This window comes from Furipterus horrens, unplaced genomic scaffold (genome assembly GCF_987537825.1).
Source record: "Furipterus horrens unplaced genomic scaffold, mFurHor1.1.pri manual_scaffold_3, whole genome shotgun sequence".
NCBI classification, from domain to species: domain Eukaryota; kingdom Metazoa; phylum Chordata; class Mammalia; order Chiroptera; family Furipteridae; genus Furipterus; species Furipterus horrens.
Window position 1 is genome coordinate 54,825,516 of NW_028327173.1, and position 26,479 is coordinate 54,851,994.

Here is a 26,479-nt window from a genome sequence, read left to right on the forward strand (position 1 = left end):
ATATGAGGGCATCAAAAAAATAGATAAACAAGAAAATGCTTAAAGTAATTTCGGTTTTTTGTTACAGTCTAATATATTACATATATACATATATTTTACACTTTTTATATATCTTTAAAATTTTAATATATTTAAAGCTATGTATGTATATATACACATACATTAAACTTCACAAAACTACAAATATTAAGGCATAGAGCTCATTTAAAGGCAAATAATGACAGCCATTCCTTTAAAGACTAAAAGGGAAATGACTTCTGGAACAGTTTGCTCCTCTCCTTCTGTGGTATGTCCCTGTGGCACCTTCTCCTCTGTGTTGTACTTTTGGGGCCCTATAAGCGAGACAGGGGTCTCACTACTTCAGAGAGATATGCTTGCAAAGACAGAGGATGTGATTTTGAGTTGTAACGGGAATACAGGTGGGTCCCTGTGTGTGCTTTGTCCCCACCTCCATCTCACTCAACCTGTCCTGATAGGTTGTGTGCTATGTGCTTACAAGGACTGATAAAGGGATGAGCCAGCCCAAAGGGGAGGGGATCCCAGGTGGGGTATCTGTTTAATCCTACAAATGATCAAGCCTAAACTCACCATTTGCCAGGAAGTCTCTTAGGCCTTCTTGTTGTTCAGGGAAACATCTATGTTCTCACTTTCTCTTTGCACTGGATGCTCTTCTTGCTTCTCTGGGGTTCCAGGGCAATTGGCTTTTACAGGGAGAATTTCCACATCCTGTAGACTCTCTCTGCTCTGCCCTGACCCTCTCTCTCTGGATAATCCTAGTCTGAAATCTTCAGCCTCGCCTGACTCCTGCACCCCAGCATGGCTCCCCATCCTTGCCTCCTCTCCCACTTCCCCTTCCATTTGATCTTGCCCTAGCTGCCGGGTCTCCCCTTCCAGGTCTGACGTTTCTCCTAGAGCCTGCACCTCAGCCTCTGGTGCTTCAATCACTGTCACCTCCTCCACTGCCGGCGCCCCCACCCTGCTCAGTGCTATTTCCTCTGCCACCACCTTCTCAGCAGCTGCTGTTTTCCCTAGGAACTCATCCACTTTGTGCCAAGTTTCATCACCAGTAACATCTGAAAAGGAGGAGGCTGTATTTCCTTCTGTTTTCCCCTCAGCTGTCTTCAAATCTGCCAACACTTCTGTCTTCTCCTCAGCCAGTTCAGCTGCTCCTCCTCGGAGGTCTTCCTCAGGCACAACCACCCTTCCTTGCAAGCTCCCATCCCCCTCGGCCTGCCGGGTCTGCGTCACTGCTGACTTCGGAGTGCACTCTTTATTGGCCTCCTCCTCTGGGTCCTCATCCATCACTTCTTCACTCAACTTTTCTGCCATCATGGGCTCTCCCTCAGAAATATCTTCTTGGGTCATCGCCGTGGCCCCCACTTCTTGTTGCTCCTGTAAAGACCCTTCTTTCTCCCACTTTCCCAGTCCTGCAAGGTCATCTCGGTCTTTGGCTGCACTTTCCTGGGCCTCGCCTGTGGCTGTGACTGTCATCCCAGCTGCCTGCCCCTGTCCTGCCCGGTCACTTTCAGGAGGAGCTCCCAACACCCCGGCGCCCTCAGGGCCAGGCCCCTCTTCCTGCTCTGACAGGGCCACCTTCTCTCCGTTCCCTCCGCAGAGCAGCTCTGCTTTGCCTTGGTGCTCGGTGTCTCCAGATTCTCTCAGTCTTTCCCCTCCTCCCTCTTTCCTCACAGCTATTATGTTTTCTGGTGACTTTTCAAATCCAGGTGCTATATCGGACAGGGTCGCCTCCCTCTCTCTTGGCGGATCTTCCTGCCGCGCCACGTCTTCAGTCACTTCAGAAGCCTCCGTGGGCGTTTCCTTCTCAGCAACACACTCCATTTCATTCTGGGGGCCTCGTGTCTCCTTCTCAGGTCTTAATTCCTTCACAGTTTCCCCCTCTTGCCCTTTAAACTTTCGCTCTTCTGAAGTGTCTTCATCCTGAAGCGCATTTGCCCTGGTCGTCTCTTCTCTTTCAGATTCCATTTTCCCCAGAGGAGTTTTTGGCCTCTCAGCTCTCATCCTCTTTCTCTCTGCATCGGATTCCTCAGGTAATGTTTCTTTCCTATCACCTTCCTTACTAGATTCTACCTCAGTCTCAACTTCCCTCCTTTCCTCGCCTTTCTTGCAAAGTTCTTCCAGGCTTTCCTCCGAACCCCTCGCTTGGGTTGTCCCGGCCTTGTCCGAAGCTGAGGAGCTCGAAGGTGTTCCCGTTCTCATAACTGCCTTCTTCGTTTTGGCCGGTCCCTCTCCCCCGAGTGTTGCGCCTCTTAAATCATTCTCTCTCTCAGAAGAAGTGTCTCCCTCAGGTCCCAGGTCCCCTAGGTCTATGGACGCTGCCCCTTCACTGTCCTCCACGTTGCGTTTTTCAGACCCTGCCTCACTTGAGGCTGCCCGACTCTCAGCCTCTTTCTTCTCTTGCATCTCGACCTCTCCCAGGCCTGCTGCCTCCTGAATACACTTGGACTTTGGAGCTGCAGCCCCGCTTGCAAACGCTGCCTCCTCTGAACCCTGTTCCTCTTTAGAAGCTGCCTTCACTGTCTCCAGCACTGTTTGCATCAAGGCCTGCTTTTCAGGAGCCTCTCCTCCATTCAGACCTCTTGGTGCCTTTTTCCCCATTGGGTTGAACTCCTCTTTACTCAGCTCCTCGTCCTCTAGCACCTCTGCCCCACCTGCCATGCCCCAAGGGCTCTCTCTTTCTTCTATAAACAGTTCTGCTAAAGCTGGCTGCTCTGCTGTTGGCTTCCACTCCCCCAAGGGAACCTCAGTAACCCCTGCTTTTCCCCACAGGGCTGCACCCTCTTTTTCTTCTGTTGCGTCAGCATCGCTGTGTTGAGGGACCTCATCTTCTTCTGCTGCTTCTTCCTTCTTTGGCTTGCATTCCATGTTTGAGTTGAGAGCTGTCCTTTCTTCCATTACTAAATTTCTATTTGGTGCTATAAAATAAGGTTAGAAAACAAGGTGATTTTAATCAAAGTTCAAAGGAAGGAGATATTACATGTAATCTTATATAAGATATTTTATATATAATATCAAGGGGCCAATGATATTATATATAACACATTTTCTCCATTCTATGATGCCATGATAACATGCTCCAAAATGGCTTTTAATGATGATAAGAAATGCTATCACGTTTCTTTTAATGGACACATTGATCATAAAGGAAAATTAAATATCTGAAATGTTGAAAATAAACAAAAACTCCATGTCTTAGTATAATAAAGTCAATCTCTCTCTCTCTCGTACACACACACACCCTCCTACTTTCATCTGAAATATTAAGACCTGCAAAAAATTATGCAATTAAAAAAATAGTATTTTATCTTCTTAGAAATCATTGTTCCCTATAGCACCATAATATGCTTGTCCTTGGATCAGATTTTTTTATACTCACATGGGAATTTAGCAACACAATAATAATACAGTGTGAGCTCATTGTTATACCACACATTGCTCCTGCATTTTAAACTACTATATCTAGACATAGTAATCAAATAGCTTTGTAGCTTAAGGTAAGACTTTTTACTAAAGACGCCAATTTGTATTATGGGTCAGGTTGCCTTCCATCTGTGTTCAGAAACTGATTTGCCTTTGGCAAAACGGGATCACAGATCAAGATAGGCTGTAGTCTGGGACAATTTTCACTATATATAACCTTCTTGAAGTATTTTATAAGTTCTCACCCATAATTCCTTGGCAAATCTGGGTGTACTGGCTATTATACTTCAATAAATATAAGTTCGATATGTTTCTTAAAAGGCTCCAAATTGATTTCTTATTATTTAACAAACACATGTATTTCTGTTGAAATGATCTATGCAAAATAAATAAAGGCATGTCATACCATACACCCAAAGCACTTAAATTTTCCCACTGCAAAATAATACTTTAGAAGACAGGAACTTCTAAAATGGTCATCTAAATTTCTATTAATTTGAACAGTTTCACTTATAGAAGGCACTGGACTAGATGTTATAAAATAAATTATCATACCAGGGTGTTAGCCTCCAGATTATCTAAATCTATATAGTAAGCAAATGTGTCTTCATTTTTTTACTTGCTTGCCATTTTACCCACCAGAAACCAAAGCGCTGGTCTTATTTATTTCTACTGTAGTCAGATTCCCCACCCAGGACTGTCTTATCACTTCATTTCCTCTCTTAACACAAAACATGTTATGTCCTATCTTGCATTCCCTTTGTCTACTGCCAGCAATTATCACTGATATTCCATTTTCCTTAAAAAATGTATTTGAAAGGTTACTTGTTTTTTATTTATTGTTTTTCTATTACAATTTTTCCCCCATTGCTCCCCCCTACCGCACCCACCCCAGCTCCCACATTTAATCTCCATTCTGCTGTCTATGTCCATGGGTCATTCATACTAATTCCTTGACTAGACCCTTCCCTTTCTTTCCCCTAATTTCCCTCTCCCCCCTCCTCCTTTTGATGTTTTCTTTAAAAAGAATAACATAGAAATTTCAGGACTACCAATAGGGTTGGAGTTGACTTTTATAAGTGATCCTCAGCATATCATAGCAGTTATTTACTAAATTGTACCTACAAGGTCCCAGAGGAAAATGTTAAACCAGATGTTCACTGAGAAAACATGTCGCCAATTCATCTAAAGGAACATGGTCCATTTTATTTCATTAGAGATTATTACCTGATTTACAACACAATTAAATTAAAATGGTGAGAAACAACATGTGTCCATTCTCTTTAATGTATATCTGTTGTTATTCAAATTCCTACATAAAATATATTAAAAATTCAGTTATAAAAAGACATTTAAATAAAGTCCTCTGTCTTTCTAAACTGATCTCTAAAAGTATGGATATTTACTGAACATTCAGGAGAACAGGGGAATAAAATGGCCTCCTCACAATGTAATAATATACTGTCTAAATTCTAAGAGAGAAAGTGCTAATGGCATCCCGCTGAGCTACTGAACAAACACACACACTGCTGAGGAGTCAGATATGCCATTCCTGAAGCAAAGGAGAAAGAGTAATTGAAGCCCTTCTAAGAAATATCAGTACCAAAATATGACATTTTTTATGGTAACCTTATGGGCTTTTGAAAAAAAATATATATATATGAGAGCTGGCAGTGTTCACAAACAGGGGTAATTTGAGTTAGTGGAATGAGCACGTACTTTGGAGTCAGACAGACCTGGGTGAGAATGCCAGCTCTGCCACTTGGGAAATAGTGCCTCCTCGAAGCCTTCACTCTCTAATCCATAAAACAGGAATAGCAATGCTTGACTCGTGGAATTCTTGTGACAGTAAGTCATGAAGTGATTAGCACAGTGCCTGGCACACAGAAAGCCCTAACAACTCTTTCTTCCACATTGTCTTCCCACTGCTTACAATGTATTATATGTTCTTGCTTTAGCTGGATTTGATCTAACAACCACTGTGCCTGCACTGCAGAATGTTTGGGGAACTCCTCTGGTTTAATGCCCACTACAAAAGATTTGGATTGTTCAAGCTCAGAGTCATTGTTCTAAAGGTCAGCCCACTCACTGCATGTTCAAATGTCACCTGGACTGCTCCACATTGCCAAGGGGGAACTGGAGCTCAGAGAACAGCAGAAGTGCAAATATTCTGGTTACTGTTATTTTGTGAGTAATAAAGTTTGTTTCTTTTTTCTCTGAGCCAGGAGTCTTGAGTCTTCTGTTAGAATCCATGAAACTATAGCTGGCTAACTTGTCTGCTTGAAAATAGGGTAAAATCTCAAATACCGCACAGTGCTTGATGACTATCATTAAAAATTGGAGGTGGACATAACATGACCATATGATGAATAAAATAAATAATCCCCCCCAAACACACACACATACATATATTCAAATCAGGGCATTTTTTAAAGCCACCCACTTAATATGGGGAATCCTGATTTCAAGGACACAGGATGCTTGACCAGATATATATAGAATCATTCCTGTTGGGTCACTCTAGATGACATTCTTGCAGCTGGATGGCAATAAATTCTCTAATTTAAAAAAATAGCTTAAATAAGTCATTATGAAATGTGTCTTGCCTCTCCATGTCTCCAATCCTCCTACCTGGTCAACTAACTGGGAGGCAGGCTGTAAAATAAGACTAATCTGAACATCCTCCTCAATGTTTTTTATAATCCAAAGTTTTTGTTGTTGTTCTTGTTGTTTTATTCTAGGCACCAGTGCATAAAAAAAATAACATTTATATATGTTATCAGCTTTAAATCTCCCCTTAAGACCTCTCAACCACCTCCTGCCATCACAGTGATTAGCTAAAAGGAAAAGAGAGCTGGAAGAAGGAGAAAACAAGAATGGAAAGATAGAAATGGGGTTGTCCTTGGCAGAGGATTTTCTGAAGGTTATTCCTAGGTAATGATGTGCCATTACCTGCACCTGTGTCAACCTCCAGCTCTGTCAAGGGCTTCTCCCCCTCATCGGTGCTAACACCAGACTCAGCATCATAGGGGCTACGGCAGCCAGGTTCCACAGCTTCAGACAGTATCTGTCCAACTGATTGGAGATCATATAAAATATCAAAAGGTATGAAAACAGGTCACGGAAATATTGCTGAACTATTTTACATTATTTCAGCAAATGGGGTTAATTTAAAAGCATTCACATTAAAATATTACCTTGTTTTAAAATCTATTAAGATTAAACAGCTTCTAAGCTATGACTTTAAAAAAATAAAGACAATAGAAGATCATGAAGTAAAGAAATCCATGCAAAGAAATACTTGCATTAAAAAAAGAAAAAATCAAAAACCTGACAACAGCCAGAAGCAGTGACAGATTTGCCAAATGCACATGCAAAAAGTGATTGAAAAAAAACTTTGGTTGCACTTTTTTTTCTAGAAGCGTGTGGTATGGCTTTTATAACAACAATCAGCACTGCTCTTTCAAATTGCTAAAACTACCAGAGCTGCCTATACTACAAGCATTTCATCCATTAGTAGATTTTAGTGATTTGACCTCAATACTCACTCCATGTGTACAGAGCAAAAAGCTATTGCATGATTCCTATAAATATGACAGAGAAATCTGTTTGTAGAAATGCCTGTTACCTGCAACTGATTATTAGCATAGAACTGCAAGAATACAAAGACCGAAGTTCAAGTCCCATCCTCCTTGCTCACTGTGGGCCATTTTGGGTCCAAGCCTTAACCTCAGTTTAACTGTCTCTCAAAAAGATGTATATATCTACCCAATGATTATTTGGTGAATTAAATATAGGAGTGGGCAAAAGTATGTTTACAGTTGTCAGTACACGAAACACAGTTTATTCTTGCATTATTTATTAATCATTGTATTATTTTCCATGAGAACAACTGTAAACCCATTTTTGCTTACCCCAATGAAGTAATATACATGGAGCATGCTTATCTTTCACTCTTAGCATGTGCCTAAGCACTTAATAAACAATAGACATGATAATGATGATGATGAGCATGGCTATTATATCTATGGTCACTCAATGTGGTATGATTCTAGGAAACACTGTAATATCAATTAAGATTGTCATTAGTTTCTGACACGTCCCTGTCTACATCCCTTGCTTTTCATATGATTCCCTAACATCTACTATTATGCCACCTTCTGGTTAACAAAGCTCATTCAAATAACACTAGATCTAAGTCTGCCCTCCTAGATAAGAACACAGTATTTCCAAAATACACTTTCCTTCCTCCCTCCTTCCTTTCCCTTCATCTCTCTCTTCCTCCATCTTCCTCCCTATCTCTCCTTCTTCCTCCCTCCCTCCTTCTCTTCCTCACTCTCTCCCTTCTCTTTCTTCTTCCTTCCCTTACCCCCTCTCTCCCTCCTGCTCTCACCCCCTCCCTTCTTTTTCACTTTCTTGCTTTCTTTCCTCTCAGATATTCTGATTCAGTTGAGGTACTTTGATAAAAACAGAACTGAAATGTGGTCTCTTGCCTGGTTTAAGGTGAATTGCTAAGTTAGTTGCTTAATGACTCCTTTGTGTTTGGAAACAAATATCTGCCTTATGTGGCTTTTGGGGAAAAATAGAATGACAACTATATTAATCTTAAGAGAAGAAAAATAGAAATGAGAAGAGGTGCATCATATAGTTCAAATGTATTCCCTTTAAAAGTTTTTTGAACATTAATTTTCCTCATTCATACAATATGCCAAATAGAAATGTTTTAAAATAATAGTTTAGAGATAACACCAACTTATGAAAATTTAGGTTATAGTTGGATTTGTTATCAAGTCAACCTTTATTTTAGGAACTTTATAAACATAATATATATAAGTTAAATATCATCCTCCCCACTCTAATAACCTTAACACTGTATAACTAGAGAATTTGAATAAGCAGTGTTTTAGGCCTTTTTGTATAACTCTGCTTGGCTGACTGAGCATTAAAAACCTCAAGGATGATGGGACAGGGAATAGGGAGAAGTCTCACTTTGTAGCCATCACTCAAAGTTTCATTTCATCAGAGCCAATAAGACATCAAAGATTCTTTTCCAAGTACATCACAGGCTATAAAAATATGGTTTACTGTACAAATATTGAATCTTTATGGTGTATACCTAAATTAATATATGTCAATTATACCTCAAACATTTTTAAAGAAATAAGATTTATACTAATAATAACCAATAATTAAAATAAACAATTAGCAGCTATTGAACAAAAAAAAATTATTCTAAAAAGTCAAACAGTACCAGCATAATCTGAAAATTACAACTCACTCAGAATTGACAATGAAGCACGTAGTCCCTCTGTCTCAGGACTGTCATCAGCACTTACCCACATCTGCTGGCTTGCCCTGGAGGGTTATGCTTTGGAAGTAGATGAAAACCTGTGCAGTGGTGTTGCCTGCTTCAGATTCAGCAAGAAGGAGACTCTGGCCTGAGCATCAAGGACTTATTAGGTGTGAGAGCAGAAAATGCCTCACTTGGTCATTTTTTTTCAGATGTTCCTCTGAAACCGAGGCTTAAAAGCAAGAACTTGGCCAGTGTCTAACCTTAACCATTTTTCTCCTGTAGTAAAGGAGGCCTGTGCATGCTGGGACTCCCAGGCCAGCAATGTGACACATCACTTTGTTCCCTCTAGTTAGCCCTTCATCCCTCAAGGTTCCTCTCTTTTACCTCTCCATAAAGATGACCGTGAAAAGCAAAGGTTATTGTCAATTTTCACAGCTTTCATAGCAAAATGGCAGAGGCTTATATAGAAAATTTCTTAGAAAAGCATTTTTTCCCACTCAAATGATGAACAGGCATGGATACATGGAACAGACTGACAACTGTTTAAGGGGAGGAAGGAGGAGAAACTGGATTAAGTTCAGGGATTAGCTGACAAACATGTATGCATGACCCATAGACACACGTGACAGGGGCAAGAGGGGATGTGGGACAGGGGCTGGGTGCAGGTGGGCAGAGGGGAGTAAAATGGGAACATCTGTAATAGTGTCAGCAATAAAAATAAATATAAAATAAAATACCAAAATATTCTTGCATTACAATGTTAGCTTTATTATTATGAAAACAAATATTTTAAAATAATATGTACAGGTAACCCTCATATAACACGGTTGTTAGGTTCCTAACAAATGCCATGTTATGCAAATCTATGTTATACAAAATAAAGAACTAGTACAAAAAGGGGGGTTAGTTTCCAAAAATTTAAAAAACATACTATTATATTTTTATAATTAAGAGAGATATATTAAAGTAACTTTCATCAAAAGTATTACTTATCAATATAAGTTGTGTTTTCTTTGCAATCACTACTCAGTTCCACTAATCGAATGTGCTTTCTTTTTGACAAGACATACTCATCCTCTGAACTTTCTTCAGCATTATTTTGACTGCTATACTCTACTTTTTGCAAAAAATCTGTTATTTTAGATTGCTTGCTTTTAGCTGAGAGATCTTTATAATTTTGTTATACAGTGCTAAGCACTTTTGAAGTTCTCTCTTAAACTTTGTGCTCCTCTCAGTGCAAGGATCTTCATTTAAGAAATATGACTCTAACTGTTCGGCTAAGTCTAGGCCTTTCCTTATGCTTTTTAGAGTAAACTGTTTAACTTCTTCGTTTTCATCAGTGCTAGTGTCCCCTAAGTTATAGTGGCACCTTCCAGATGTTATTTCCACCAAAACTGCTTCATCAGTTTCTTCTTCTACCAGCAATTCTTGGATATCTTCTACGGTCATATCGTGTTAGAGCAAAACTGTGTTATAGAAGCACCGTGTTATATGGGGGATGCCTATACTGTATTTTCTCTAAATATGAAAGTAGTACATATTCATTATCTAAATCTTCAAAATATAAAAAAGTACAAAGAAGGAAAGTTTTTAAAAATCCTAATTTCACCATGTAGAAAGAACTACTAGTTAACATTTTTTTCTGGATTTTTGAGTATTTTTTTTTACTCTACTCATTATAGATAGCATTTTGTATTCCATTTTATTCATGTAGCAATATATTGTGACTATTTCCACATACTATGAAATAAAAAAGATTCTTCAATAACTGCATAAAGTGGTCTAAGATTTTACTAAACTTTGGTTAGCCAACTGCCTGGTGTTGGATATTATTTTCTTTTGTGTGTATGTTATTATAAAGCTTTTTAAAATATCATCTACAATCATTTTATACTTATTTTGGACTATTCCCTTGTGATAAATTCCTGAAATAGAAATTTCTGGGTCAAAGAACATGATATTTTTAGAAGTTTTTGATATGTTTCTCTGTGTTTTGCAGAAAAAGAGGTATCAATAAACAATTTTACTGATAATGATAACAGGGATTATGTCTCTGTACTATTGCCAACAGTGTCACAATTTTCACCAATTCCTTCTATATTTGACAATTTAGTAATTGAAAAGTGGTAGCAAGAATGTTTTTCAATATTAGTAGGTAAGCTTTCTAAATTCATTTTCTCTCTTCTGCTTGTTTTTGAACAAAACTAACTGATTCCTTCTTAAAACCTGTTAAGAATCCTGTGTAATTAAATATCAGAAGAAATTTTTGCCAAAGACTTTTCATCTGAATTTTTTTAATATATAAGGAAAAAAAAAAAAAGCTATAAGAGCATAGTAAAGAAACATCCAAGTTGACTCCAAGTTCCTGGTCACCTTGAAAACTATCCCTGTGTTTTGATTTTTCTTTGTGTAGTCAATCAATTACCTTCCCAACAACTCACCATGACAAAATTCATAACTAACATCATCCACCTACACAGTAAAGATGTTCCTGTGTTGCCTTTGGCATTGAAACATGGCCCATAACAACCTAGGATTAATTACAAACTCAAGACCACAGCTGTTCAAAGATTAACAGTTGCAGAAAGCTAAAGTCCATCCTCCACACAGAAGTTATAATTATCTTTTAACAACTTTCAGATGATATCATTTCTATGTTCAACTTTTTCCAAAGGCTTTCTATGTCAGAATAAAATCCTCCCCATGGTATACAAATGTCTCCTTCTGGCTTCACCTTCAACCACTCTCTGGATTGTTCATTCTTCTCCAATCATGTTGGCCTACTTTCTGAATCCTACACTCAGCAACTATGCTTCCAACTTAGAGTCTTTGCCTTTGCTGTTCCCTGTTTCTTTTTTCTTCAGATGATAGAGTGGTTTATTCCTGAACTTCATTCAGGCCTCTGCTCAAATGTCCCCCCAGAGAGGCCATGCCTAAAATACCACTCTTTTCTCTAAGCCTCACTCTATCCCCTTAACCTGATTTGTTTTTCCTCTAGCACTTAGTTAGCGTAGATACCCCGTTACATGTTCATTTTCACTTGTTAGGCATATCTCCCCCTAGAATATAAACTTCAATACAGTCAGGGACTATGTTATATTTACACGAAGAACCGTGTGAAGTAAGCAGATACTTAACAAAGTTATTGACAGAAAAAAATCTATTGGAACAAACAACTAGATGCATTTATATTTCACTCAGAAATTGTATTTAGACTGCAACTTGTAACACACGGTTTTCTTGTCCCTTCACCAGGACCATCTATCCTGCTCGCCTGGTGATAAAATTGCACTTCACTTCAGTCATAACATTATTTAGGCTTGAGTGACCTGACCAAGCACCATGAATTCTCCTGATTCACTTATAAAAGTATAAAATGCCTACTTCTGTAACATTTTAGATTATACTTTACATCACAATGCTCTATTCTTAATATTTTATTTATATTCAAATTGTATAAATTATATTAACTTCACAAATTAATATATCTGAATTGTTCTATCATTAGAACATATTGCAAAGATTGTATCATAATGCATTAAGGCAGCTTAAATTAAAAATAACAGAGAAAAATAAATACACTAAAATAACACTGCACCCTTTAATACTAAATTACCTCCCAAGGACCTTCTCTCATAGTAGGTGGCGATTATAATCTTTTACATTATCTATTACACTGCATTCAGCTCACCTTTTATATCAATTTACCTGAGTTTTTGCGGGACTAAACAAAGCCTAATTAAGTGAGACATATTATAAAATAATTAGAAGGAAAATATTACTTTATGTTTTCAACCTGGAAGGCAAAAGGCATTGAATGTAGTACTTTACTAATTTATTCACAGTTATGATCTTAAATGAAAACAATTCATATTAAGTCATATTAGCTTAAATATTACAAAGCATCATTAATTGTCTGTAATATTTTAGCCTATAGACCTATTTTTAAAATAATTAGTGTTTATTCTGTCTAGTTGAAAAATAATTAAGCACCATAGAAATGTGAGAGATAATCTTTTCTACATTATCTCAGCCCCCATTTCATTTCAACCTAGGAGTTTAATCAGGAACCTAAATAAAAGATACACATTTCAATCTTCACCAGCCTTCTAGTCTAATTTGGATAAGGTGTGTTTTGCAGCATGCAGAGTCATCTAAATGGCCTTCATTTCAAGCATGGTTCCACCCCTTTCTCCATGAGCCATTTAACTGAAGACTCAATTAAGAAAGAACAACTAGCCATCATCTCTTTGCTTGGCATATCAATATAACAAATGATGCAATCACAACTTGGTTGATTTTATTGAAATTTTTTTTAGAAATGTTTATTAATGTAAAGATCTTTGAGAATATTTGACTTCTTTTATTCTGTTATCTCATATATTTACATATTTATTGCATTATTTCCTTGACTGTATTTTAAAAACATCAGTGCCAAACTGTTATAATCTATTCTTTCTTAGCTTTTGATAGCATTAATCTTTCTACATAATTCTCAATATTATATATGGTCTTTATTTCATTTTACCTATTAATGTCTTATTTTCCATGTACTTTATAATATCTGCCTCTGGGCCTTCATAACACAAATATTGTACTCTTTTGTTGAAGGTGGGTCATAGAACAAATATGTCAGTTCTTGCAAAAAGGTAAAGTGTTTTTAAGACAATTTTTAAAGTTATAAAATACTAAGGCAATATAATGGATTAACATGTTTAGTAAATAAGAATAAAGTACAGTATGTGTGCTGATATTAAAAAAAAAAAACCCAGAGACAATTTAAGTAAAAAAAAAAGCAAGCTATAAAACAAAACGTATCATGTTTTATCTGTATATAAAATAATGTATGTGTATATGTAATATGAATACATTTATATGTGTATATATAAAAATAAAATTTTCTGAAATCATGTATAAAAAAACTTATCTACTATTATCTCTCTGTCTCTTGGCAAAGAGTAGAGGCCAGGCAAGGAAGTCTTTAGCTTTCATTTTATTTTCATCTGTTTTCTCTTAATTTAAACATTCCAACCAATCTTTTGCAAGAAAAACATTTTAGCAAAAATCTTAAAATCTTTATAATCTTAGATCCAGAAATTATACTTTTCATAACCAGCCTATGAAAATAATCATAAATTTGAAATTACCTTTAAGTAGTAAGATAATAGAATAATAATAGTGAAAATAGAAAAAATATAAATATCCAACAATATAGAAATGATTAATTATGAGAAAACCACAGAATGTTATTACATTACAGACATTAAACATACTCATAAATATTACATGAAAACATAAAAATACTCAGAGTATAAAGTTAAGAATAAAGTTAAGAATAAAAAGTAGTATATGTTTTATAAAAATATGACAACATAACTTGTAAACCCTAATTTTAGAAATAAAGTGTCTGACCAAAGGTTGAAAGTGATTCTTTGTGAGATAAATTTATAGGTAATTTTTGAAAGCTACTTTTCTCTTTTTTCTACATGTTATTTCATAAGCTGTTCATGAAAAATAAACACTAATAATGAGACTCAGTACATATATTAGAGCTAAGAAAGATGAAAGATAATCACAAACTTGCAATCTAGTCTTGAACCTACCTTAATAAAAAGATAATGATTTAAAATTATAGATGTTATCAGATCAAGAACACAGGGTCCCCATATTTGAGAAAAAGTAATAAATATACACACTTTCCACAAATCCATAAAAAAAGAAAACCCACTCTCTTCCAAGTGACATAATCTTAGTTCAGTGTCTCTGCTATTTTATCCACTGCTCAAAACAGCCTATATGTGTGCATCTTGCTTTTCAGAAAAGATGTCTACTTACACAAACCCCGGTAAACAACCTAATTTACCAACATGGAAATAAAAGAAGTAATAATAATGTCAATGTTACTACTGAATTTTAATATATCTACCTTTTTTGCTCAGCAGCTTGCCAGATTGTACACAGTTTCTAGTTTATACATTATGTGTACCTGAATTGAACAATGAAATCGAAGATCAAAGATTTGAATTACTTTATAAAAGATTAAAAAATTTATTTTAACAAGAATCCTAACTCGTATATGGCAAAATCCTTTTGAAAATGTTGGGGATATTTCTGTTATAATCCTAGGGCAGAGGTGGGAAACTTTTTCTGTAAAGGGCCAGAGAGTGAATTACTAGGGCTTTGTGGATCAGAGAATCTCTGTTGCAACAACTTAACTCTGCCCTTGTAGTGCAAAAGCTGCCATGTATAATATGTAAATGAATGAACATGGCTCTTTCCCAAGAAAACTTATTTTCTAACACTGAAATTTAAATTTAATATAATTTTCACATTACAACATATTTTCTTTTGATTTTTTTCCAACCATTGAAGAAAACCCATAAAAGGTAGTAGGCCAGATTTGACTCATGGCCTGAAGGTTGTCAGACTGTTCATTCTATAGTTATTTTTTTAACTTACTTGAAGGTTATATCTTTTGCTACATCCCACTGTCTGGCATGCTTTCACCCTTCTCTCCTTCACCTTCAAAATGTTATTTAATCTTTAAGGATTTCTTCAAGAAAATCCTTCACAAAAAGTTTCATGGTGTCCTTAACCAAATGGGACTTCTCTTCCTTTGAAATCCTCTAGCATTTGTACCTTCTCTGGTTTTATTTACAAATGCCTACTGAACTATGCCCAATAATTGGTGTGCTGAGCCTTATTTCCAACATTTTATGGGAAGAATCCTCTCTTACACATTTCTCATTGACCATGGTGCCCTGTACATAATAGGAGGTTATTAATAATAGTTGAATTGAAGAATAACTATTCAGCATTCTCAATTCCTAAATGTAGAGCTCAGTGGCTTAATAACAGCTCTGAAGATTCTAAAAGAAATATAGGCATTAAAAGTATTCACAACTTTTTAAAAATATTTTTTATTTGTTTTTAGAGAGAGGGGAAGGGAGGGAAAAGGATAGGGAGAGAAACATCAATGTGTGGTTGCCTCTTGTATGCCCCCAGCTGGGGACCTGGCCCGCAACCCAGGCATGTGCCCTGACTGGGGATCGAACCGGTGATGCTTTGGTTCACAGTTCAGCACTCAATCCGCTCAGCCATACCAGACACAGCAAAAGTATTCATAACTTTTAAAACACAGGTGGATTTTAGTAATATTTAAGTGTGAAAAGAAATTTTATCTTGGAATCAAGAAGAATACCCACCATCATGGCAGGGGAGGCAGATGGGAGACAGCAGGAGAACAATGGAGATGCGAGTTACAGGGCACAGGGTGCTTGCTATATGACAGCCAAGTGTCTGGCAGGCACAGTCTGACTGTTCACAGGACATAACTCAGTTTTTTAACTGCCCTTTCATGTGTCTAAGTTCCTGGGACCTGATTATCCTGGGGCATGCCTCCCTCTTCCCTGTCAAATAAAACTGTCCTACACACCCAGGAGCCTCCAGACCAAGAATTTACCCAGCTTTAGAGAAGAACTGAAAATATAGTTTGGAGTTTTCTATGAAATTTTCATATTTTTACCTAAATCTAAAAAGTTCTATTGCACAGATACAGTAGGACGTTTTTAGAAATTGGAACCACCCTGCCTAAATTCAATCCTAAAAATGCTTATTACCAACTTACTTAACCTCTCTGAGCCACGATTTTGTCATCTGTTAAAAAATGATGATGATAATGGAACCTAATTCATGGCCATATTGAGCTGTGGTGAGGATTAGATGAGTTAATATATGTAAGTGTTTAGAACTAGCTCACAGTAAGCACCTATCAATGTTAGCTATGGGTGTATTTAAGACAAATAGCATTGCTGGTTATAACCTTTAAAAAGCCACACACATCTTTGCCTTCAGGACACGTATTGTGCTTTATTTGATTCTTGAGATAGAATTACCATAGGAAGAAATTTACAGAAAATAGGAAACATGCTGCATAAGAATTATTGAGTAATTTTTTAAATGCAATAGAAGGAAAACAGCAAGCTGAAAATACATGGATGATTACGTGACAAAGAGAGAAACAGAACAAAATTGAATCCCTTTGGCATTATCACAACAGTATTTCCCAAGCTTTGGCAGAATGCAATGACCAAAATCAGCTTCCATGCATGGCGACAATTGCAGGCCAACTCAATGGTCATACTTACCACCTTTCTCCACCCTATAGGGACCTGCCTTTTTGTCCTTCACCTTAGCAGTGCTTCCTTTCCAAAGTTCACGCCTATAATTTTCTTTTTCTTCCTTGGAAACATATTCCCTGGACTCCTCAGATAAGCCCTCTACAATCACTTGGGTTCCTTTCTTTGTTTCTGCTCCAAGAACATCCTCCAAGCTCCTATCTATTAGCAGAGGCTTGGTCTCCACATATGCTTTTATTATTTTTTGGTCTTCAATTTTTAAGGACTCCTCAGTTGGAAGGTGTGATTTTCCTGGCTCATCATTTTCACTCAACTCCTGAGAAGATGAACTTCGGACACTTAAGTGTGGACTGTTTCCAGTGTGTACCTCCCTGTCGCCCAGTGCAGATTCGTCTTCACTGCTGCTAGAATATGGGTGACTTCTGGATGAAGATGATGAAACGGTCTTTATATCTACAAATCATAAAAAGTGGTGACAGCTTTGTTTTTATAAAGCAATTGGTTTAATTGTGGGAATTCTGTTAATAATTATTCATACAAAATGGTTTAATATAGTTTAGTAGATTTGATACCCTTCCCCTATATATTCTACAGTTGTGATGATAAAACAAGTAAAAACCCGAGTAATCTGTGAGTGTATAAACATTTTCAACAGTAAATCACATTTAACTAAAACCTAAGTGTATATTTTAGAAAGCCATTTTATTGAAAAACTTTTTAAAGAATTTCTTTTATTGAAGAAATTGAATAATATTTTACTTGCTCAGCAAAAGCCCTTATTTCATCATCATCTTGGATAAACACAGCATTCTCTGTGAATAAAATTTAAATTTTTATCTTCTTTAACACCCACAATACTAGTATCCCCTAGTAGCTGGGTATGGTGAGAAGTTCTGTGCATTTGCATAATACCTCGACTCAATTAATTTTTTGAGAGGATGCTTGTGTGTGTGTGCGTGTGTGTGTGTGTAGAAGAAGGTGTATTATTTCAGGTTTCCTAGAAGCAAATGCTGATATGAGGATGCATGTGCAAGTGATATATTAAGGATACATATGCTTCAAGAGAAACTCAACATGTGTGGGGGAACAGGGCAGGGAATAGAGGAAGTCAATCAAGGGAACTATATCAAGAAACATTTAAACCTCAGCCTGATCCCATGGGGACCCCTGAAGTCTAACCTATACTAGCATTTCCTTTTTCCTTGAGGAAGGAGTTGGTGTTCATACTCTGCTCCAGTCAGACTTGGCTATAGGCCACCCTAGGGGGACATAAATTCCCTGGCACTTCCAGGCTCTTTGTGCTGGAAGGTGAAACCATTCCAGTAGCTCACGGCTGTCCTCTGAAGAGGGCAGAGAGCACCAGAGCTGAGGGTGGGCACACAGAATCCATAAAAGAGATTCCAGGAGATCTAGGCAGAACGCTATGTGATACTACAGATAAGCAGTCTAGGGACTTACCAGGTTAAAAATGGTTTACTAATTACTACCCAAAAAAACTTTTTAAAATCTCCAAGAAAGCAAGATTCACAGCCTAAAAGTCATGTCACAAACTGCTATGGACAAGAGCAATACAGACTCGTTTTTGAGTTCTTAACGAATATATCTGTGTTTATCATTGCTTTTAAAAGAATGTATTTTCAGATGAAATATCCTACATTTACATGTTGCCTAGCTTTCTTATTTTCTCTTTTCTGTGTGCTCCTTACTTTTTTTCCCTGTTTCTTTTATTTTTGCCTGGCAGCCTCACAGATGACTGTAGCAGTTGATGCAGAGATTAAGGGAAAAAATACTTGTCTTAACTCTTATCCTCTTCACTCAGTTCCTCCAGCCCCAACAGCTCTCCGTGACAGGTCTTAGCATTTTAAGTGTAGTCTCAGGGACACATCAGAGTTTCCACAAAGATTCAAGAGACGCTACACAGCAGTGAAAACCAAACTCTGAAGAGCCTGTAAGCAACAGAACCCCTGAAGTACAATTCCATTTATTCTTATCTCCAGACTACCTTGACAGGTACCAGGTGACCACTGTTTCTCAAAGGAATCACAGCCTTTAGCTTCTCATTCTTTATCTGCATTTTATGAACTCTGGATATGCTGTCTCTCTGTAGGGAATGTAGAAGATTATGGACTGCTGTTCTCTATCTTATTTGTTCTAGTTAAGAAACTTTAGAGACTCTTACTTCCCCCTCTCTTAAGTATCTCACATTTGTTTTGGTTTTAATGAAAAACAACTTCCACTTGCTAGTGGTTTAATCAGTGGCTTTCATTAATTGTACAATTAGCTAGGGCACAATGCCATACTTGTTCTGAACTTCCAAAAATGTTCACATCTTCCATCTTCATATTGTCATGATGACTCCTACTTTGGCTCTGAGGGCTGTTCACATAACAAAAAATGAGTGCTTCCCTATATTTCTTTAGTAGCTTCTATTAATTGTATTGTTTTATTTCAAAAGGCTGAAACACACTCCAGTTCAATTTTGAGTCAGTCCTTTATAGAATGAATGACTCGAAGTGGCAAGGGTACCTGACCTTCCATATAAACTCATTTCAGTTTTCAAAATTCTCTCTGACCTCATTGTATAATTTTGTTTCTCCTTCATTTCTTATTCTCATTTTCATACAGACACTGGGGCAAGACTTTGCCTACAAAAAAAGCTCAAAATACTTTTAGGCCATGGAATTGTATTTTCAACACTAATTTTATTTGTTCTCTGGGAAATAAGAGCAAGTTTTATATGAAGTAGCTTTGTATATAAAAGAACATTGAGGGCACATATGTAAATATTTGTCATTAGGAGAAAAAAATTGATCTCAGAGGCATGTTGGTAATCAATTCTGCCTCCCAGACAGATTCCATTTGTCTCTCCAGTGTTCCCTCCATATTGCTCTTGGTCTTCATGGTAAAGAAATGATTTGTACTTGTTGTTTGAGGCCTTGGCCAAAGCCAGCAAGTTTGGTGCTCCCATCCCATGTCCTAATCAGGATCTCTGATTTTTGTCTCTCCATTCGGTCAGTTACTAAGTCTGTCACTATCTTCCCTTTTCACGCCATTGATAACTTCCTTTTTCTGCATCACCACTGTTATACACAACATGAGACAGAGAGAAAGAATTTTTTTTTTTTTTCTGTAACACAAACCTAGGTGTTTCAAAGTTTAACTCAGTTACTTATTAGCTTTGATTTTGGTTATACTGCTTAATTTCTCTAATGGCTTGGCTGTAAAATAAGGGTTATTCTACTTGCTTTCCATAAGTCATTGTAGAAATTACATAACAAAAATATAACCTAATCAAATCAAAGAATCATTTCTTTATGACTTTCATTTTCCCCTCTATAAAATTATACATGTTAAGTATATTCTATTAAGTTTCTTTCTTGTAATTTCACCCTGTAAATTTTATTAAGAGTAGAATTGCTGTTACCATTTTTGATGAAAAAAAGATAAACCTTGATCATAATTATGTACCAAAGAATCAAGTAAACATTTTATAAGCATCTTATTTAATCCCATGGAAGAGTTATTTTATTTTTATAGAGTGTTCTAGATCTTCTAGAACATAAGGCCCAGAGTAGTTAAATAATACCTAATGTGCATTAGCTATAAAGTAGCAATATTTGTAAAGTACTTTTTGTGTAATGACCTACTTTAGTAAAACTAAGACACCTCCACATGCCAAATGGCCTTGAAACAGAAAGAATCTATTATTATAGACCCACTACTATTTCTCTTAGCTAACTTGCCACTGTTCCCACCCAAGGATGACAAATGAAAAATAGTTCTCTTCAAAACATCAGAACTCAGAATTCATAGTCTGTCCTCCATTTCATATATCTGGTGGACATTCTTAATTTTTTCACTACTCTAGAAAACCCAGTCCATTGGAAACACTCAGACCATGAATATAAAGCAAAAGGTAGCTGTCAAAACTGTTATTACAAATATATGTAAGGCTCTACCCCTTACAATGTAACAGGAGTGACTGTTCTACCTAAGACACAGAGGCAAACAAACACAGGAGCCTATCAAGATGAGGAGACACCTGGCTGCTGTGACTCAGTGGATTGAGCGTCAGCCTGTGAGCCAAGTGTCACTGGTTCAATTCCCAGTCAGGACACATTACTAGGTTGCACGTCAGGTTCCCAGTTGGGGGTGAGAGTGAGAGGCAATCACACAGTGATGTTTCTCTCCCTTTCTTTCTCTTTTCCCCTCTCTCTAAAAATAAATAAAGAAATAAAGAAACAAACAAATAAGTAAATAATTTTTTAAAAAATGAGGAGACAGAGAATTATGGCCCAAAAAAGGAAATAAATCAAGTTTCCAGTGGGAGAACTAAGTGACGAGGAGATAACCAACCTAACAAATCAGGAGATAGCTGACCTAATAGACGCAGAGTTCAAAACACTGGTGATAAAGATGCTCACAGGCTTGATAGATATGCTTAAGTACAGCAAACACATAAGGGAAGAAGTCGTCGTCGTCGGCAGCCGTCCGTCTCGAGAGACGATGGTGTAGCTTCTTAAGAGTCTATCTGCACCGCCGAGAATGGCTGTGCAGTCCGACTCGGGAGTGACACGGTATCTGTCTCCTCCCGTGTTAAGTCGACATCTTGCGATGACGCTGGAGTGTCCTCTCCAGTGAAGCTGAAGCTACAGAGCCTGGGCAGGGTGATATGGAGGGTCTGCTGTTGCCCATGCAGCAGACCCCCCCTCTCTTCGCAGCTGAAGGGTCCAAGGGAAAGACGGAGTCAATACAGCTTGGCTTCAGGTGCGCTGCAGGAGTTGCCGGTGTTGTGAAGGCTATGTTAAATGAAACAAAGGAAAATCCACACAAAACCAATGGTGGAGGAAAGGAAACTGGGTTCAAATAAATTGTTTGGAACATAAGGAAGAAAAGAATAGTCAACCAGTACAGAATGAGAAAGCAAGAATTGAAAAAAATGAGGAGAGGCTTAGGAACCTCTGAGACAACTTAAAACGTGCCAACATCCAAACCATAGGCATGCCGGAAGGAGAGGAAAAGCAAGAAATTGAAAACTTATGTGAGAAAATGATGAAGGAAAACACTCCAAATTTGGTGAAGGAAATAGACATGCAAGTTCAGGAAGCACAGAGAGTCCCAAACAAGCTACACTCAAAAAGGACCACACCAAGACACATCATAATTAAAATGACAAAGGTTCAAGATAAAGAGAGAATCTTAAAAGCAGCAAGAGAAAAGCAGAGAGTTACCTACAAAAGGGTGCCTATAAGACTATCAGCTGATTTCTCAAAAAGAACTTTGCAGGCAAGAAGGGACTAGCAAGAAGTATTCAAAGTGATAAAACACAAGGACCTACAACCAAGAGTAGTCTATCCAGCAAAGCTATCATTTAGAATGGAAGGGCAGATGAAATGCTTCCCAGATAAGGTCAAGCTAAAGGACTTCATCATCACCAAGCTATTATTGTATGAAATGTTAAGGGATTTACTTCAGAAAAAGATCAAAATTATGAACATTAAAATGACAACAAACTCCCAACTATCAACAACTGAATCTAAAAAATAAAAACAAAATCCAACTAAGCAAACCAGAATAGGAACAGAATCATAGGTATGGGGATCATTTGGAGGGTTATCAGCTGGGAGAGGGGAGGGGGAGAAATGGGGAAATGGTGCAGGGATTAAGAAGCATAATTGTTTGGTAAAAATAGACAGGAGAAGTTAAGAATGATGTAGGAAAGGGTGAAGCCAAAAACTTATATGCATGACCATGGACATGAACTAAGGAGGGTGGGATTGCTGAAGTTAAGAGGGGTACTGGGAAGAGGGGAACAAAGGGGAAAAAATTGGGACTACTGTAACAACATAATCAATGAAATATACTTATAAATAAAAACATTATTACTTATATTACTGACCATGATACTAGATGTGTGTCATTTATTTAGTTACTTATAACTTAATACTGTGTGGATAATCAAAAAATTATAAAAACATAACATGCGCACATGCACACACAACAGTAATCTCCATTGTGGATACTTCCTTATCTACTCAACTTGATATATGACAAGTTCTCTCCAGAAAAAGTCTAGCAATTATTAATATAATGAGAACAATTTGAACGACATCAATATAAACTGGCAGCCAAAGAGAGTGGACTGGAATGTGTATGTGTGAACAATGATGACTTTACTGTACTAGTCAGGGGGGTGGCAGATGCCATTGAGTGTAATGTGTGGCCATGGCATTGGCATTCAAAATGACTGAGCGAGTAGAGCAATTAATCTGCATCAGATTTTGCATTAAGCTTAAACATTCCTCCATAGAAACTATTCTGATGATTCAGAAGGCCGCAGCTATGGGCAATTGCTGACTAGCAGCCTCATCATGACAACGTGTATGCTCATGTTTCACATCTCATGCAGTTTTTGGGTGAAACATCAAATCACCCAGGTTTGGCACTCTGCAACTCCTGGCTTTTCCCAAAACTAAAATTACCTTTGAAAGGGAAGATATTTCAGACCATCAATGAGATTCAGGAAAATATGATGGGGTAGCTGATGGCAACTGGGAGAACTGTGTGAGGTCCCAATGTGCCTTCTTGGAAGGAGACTGAGGCATCATAGTCCTGTGTACAATGTTTCTTGTATCTTGTGTCTTCTTCAATTAGTGTCTCTATTTTTCATAGTACATGACTAGATACCTTCTAGATAGACATTGTATACCTGACCAAAGGCACCAACCACACAGATATTCACAGTCTTTACCACTCCTGATCAGCATATTCAGGATAAACTCTTCTTTCCCTTTTTGGAACTGAGGCTGAGTTATACTTCACCTTCCTAGCCATTTACATAGATTCACTCACTAAATACAAGTTGAATACTTCCTATGTGTCAAGCAATTATCTTGCTATTGAAGATACAGCAGAGGAAAGACAGGCCAGATCTCTGCTTCCCCACTCCACATGGACATTGCTCCCTTTTGCATGAGCACAATGCTTGTTAAGGTGTTTGTTTATTCTAATGGTGACCAAGGATAGCTCTAGCAGAAGCTGCTATTATATTTTTATTAAATTACAAAGTCATATTGTCTGTTTTGAACCAATTACATGTACTGACCTTAGTTTTCAATGATTTCTTCACCCCCTAGCATGTACCTTGTTTTTACCACAGTTTAAATTTAACCACAGTTTAAATTCACCATTTCCTCCATCAGCGTCCTAATTTTAACTACTTTGTTTTTGGTTTACTAGCTTGAAGCCCATACAGACACCTTGATTTCAGTGCACACACTCAAATAAGTAAATTCAGTTAAGCATTTAGATCACCCAAATGACATACCATGTATCTCAACTCAGTGGGCTCAATACTCTTCTACACTCTAATATAAATTGTGCCTCTTTTTCCCATTCCTTATTCCAAGGGTTCACAGCAAAATCTGCATAAAGGCTGCTCTTATTTTCTTCAAATTAACTATGACACATCAATTTATATTTACACTGTTACTTGTATTAATACTTTTATCTTAATTATATTCATGTCCATAAAAATAATTTATATTTTATATTAGATATTGTGGTTCAGTCAGTATTTTCATGTACAATAATACCTAATTAGACAAGTGCTTTGCACTCAATAAATATTGTCAAGTGAATGTACATTTAATGAATATACAAGTAGAAATTATAAAATTCCATCTATGAATACTAACTAGTTATTTGTGTGACGGGAGAGCATATGTCCTCCTATTGATCATTCATTACTCATCTCATCAATGATACAAATATATACATTACCTTGTAAGAATAAATATCTATAGGTAAATGTCAAAAAAGCAGGAAGAAAAGGAAAAAAATGTTTAAAAGTTCCTTCATATTTACCTGTAATTTTTCTTTGTAAACATTAAAACAAACACTTAAAATACTGAAAATATAATCAAATCATTGTACTACTGTTTAACACTTTTTACATTTATTTGTTAATCTAGTCAATCAGCCTTGCATTCCACAAGATTCTACTGGGTGTCTGGGCAGTGTATTTGCTATGTACAAAGTAGATCCAAAATTACAAAGAAATATCTCATGAAAAAGTATATTATGTGAACTAAAAGATGCTGTTGCATTTAAATATTTACCATGACTTTCTACTTCAACAATTGAAAAGAAAATACAGATTAAGAAATTCTTACCATTAAGAAAAATTTAAGGTTGACTAATCATGCAAAAACCACACATATAGACTTTGGCCAGAAGACCTCCTACAATCTTCCCTTAAACTTTTATGGCCCTAGGAGCAGACAAGTTACACTGAAGTTCACACAATGTTGCTTTAAGGCATGCATACTTTCACATAGAAGGAGCTGTCTTCTCTCATAGGCACCTTTTCAAACCCATAAGCCAAGAAATGGAAAGAGATTCTTGCAGTCTATACATCAAGTACACAGAATATTTTTGTGACTCTAGGATTTTACATTTCTATTCAGTCTACTCTATCAACAGACTGGAAAATAGCAGAAGGGAAATGTTATCTTTTTCATTAGAAAAAAACTTTGCTTTAATTTTAAGTTCTTTTCTTTGTATTCTGGGAACAAATTTTGTCTCCCTACTCTATCCCCTCTCAACTCTTTCTTATAAGGAACTACTTAGTCTTTCCCTCTTACTCACAGGCACTATCATCCAAACTGTCCATAGAAGAGTGAAAGTATACTCTCAGTGACATGACACTTTTCCCTCAACCTTATAACATTCATCTAAAACAATATATTTTCAACTGGCAAATTAGCACCTGGAGTTGCTAACATAAATGCAGAGAAAAGGAGGCTGTCTTTCTTTTTTAAATGATGGGAAGTCTCACACATCACTCCTAAACCAGGGTCTTTTCTGAGTCAGCTCTCAGTCCCCAGCACTCTATCACTCCCGGGGTCTTCAGCACAGTGTATTCATCAAGACGGGTAACACAATTGTTGGCTGGCAGTTTAAATGGGGCCAACTTGTCATAGGAGTGACAGTCTGGGCAATTGTTTGCCCTCTGGGAACAGGTGCAGGTCAGGTTCAAATGAAACACATCCAAATACTAAGAGCAAGAGTCTTAATCATGTCAATAAAAGGGATGTACTAGTGTCTGGGATTCAGTGGTCACAATACACTTCCTATGCTTTTGAAGACAAAATTAGGTCTGCCTTTTCAACAAAGTGTTCCAAGGAATCTATCCTGCCATTATCATTTTTAATACATGCTACTTGCTTGCTGGATTAAATATATAATTCTGATATTCCACACACTAAAATGCATGTTTTAAATAACATAAGTTCAGGTTAACAAAATAAAGGGGTGGAAAAATAAATAATCCTGGACTGGAGAAAAGGAAGAGTAATAAACAATGATCTTTCATTTCAGAATAATGTCAAAGTTTTTAGGCAAATACCAAAGATGCAAAGGAGCTCTAGAAAAATAGCATAATAACAACAAAATAAAATCATTAACCAGTTTAATTATTGGATCTTAAATCCGTCAATACTTATGGACTAGATTTTACATGTTCTAATAGCTTTCACTACATATCTTTTTTAAAGTGCTCTATATTCTATATCTATATAATGCAGCAAAGATTGAATAAAATTCTAAT

General features: G+C 36.9%; 1 protein-coding gene across 1 annotated transcript in view; it reads right to left on the reverse strand.

Moving 5' to 3' along the window:
- Positions 1 to 595: 595 nt before the first annotated feature.
- The window catches only part of ERICH3 (glutamate rich 3), a 124,678-nt gene continuing 98,794 nt past the window's right edge, over positions 596 to 26,479 (reverse strand). The window contains exons 12-14 of the mRNA XM_090271681.1: positions 16,879 to 17,322; positions 6,391 to 6,513; positions 596 to 2,933 (exon numbers count right to left, since the gene is read on the reverse strand). Of these exons, the coding sequence (XP_090127807.1) occupies positions 607 to 2,933; positions 6,391 to 6,513; positions 16,879 to 17,322 (2,894 nt within the window). The 3' untranslated portion in view covers positions 596 to 606. The remainder of the gene's footprint in view (positions 2,934 to 6,390; positions 6,514 to 16,878; positions 17,323 to 26,479) is intronic.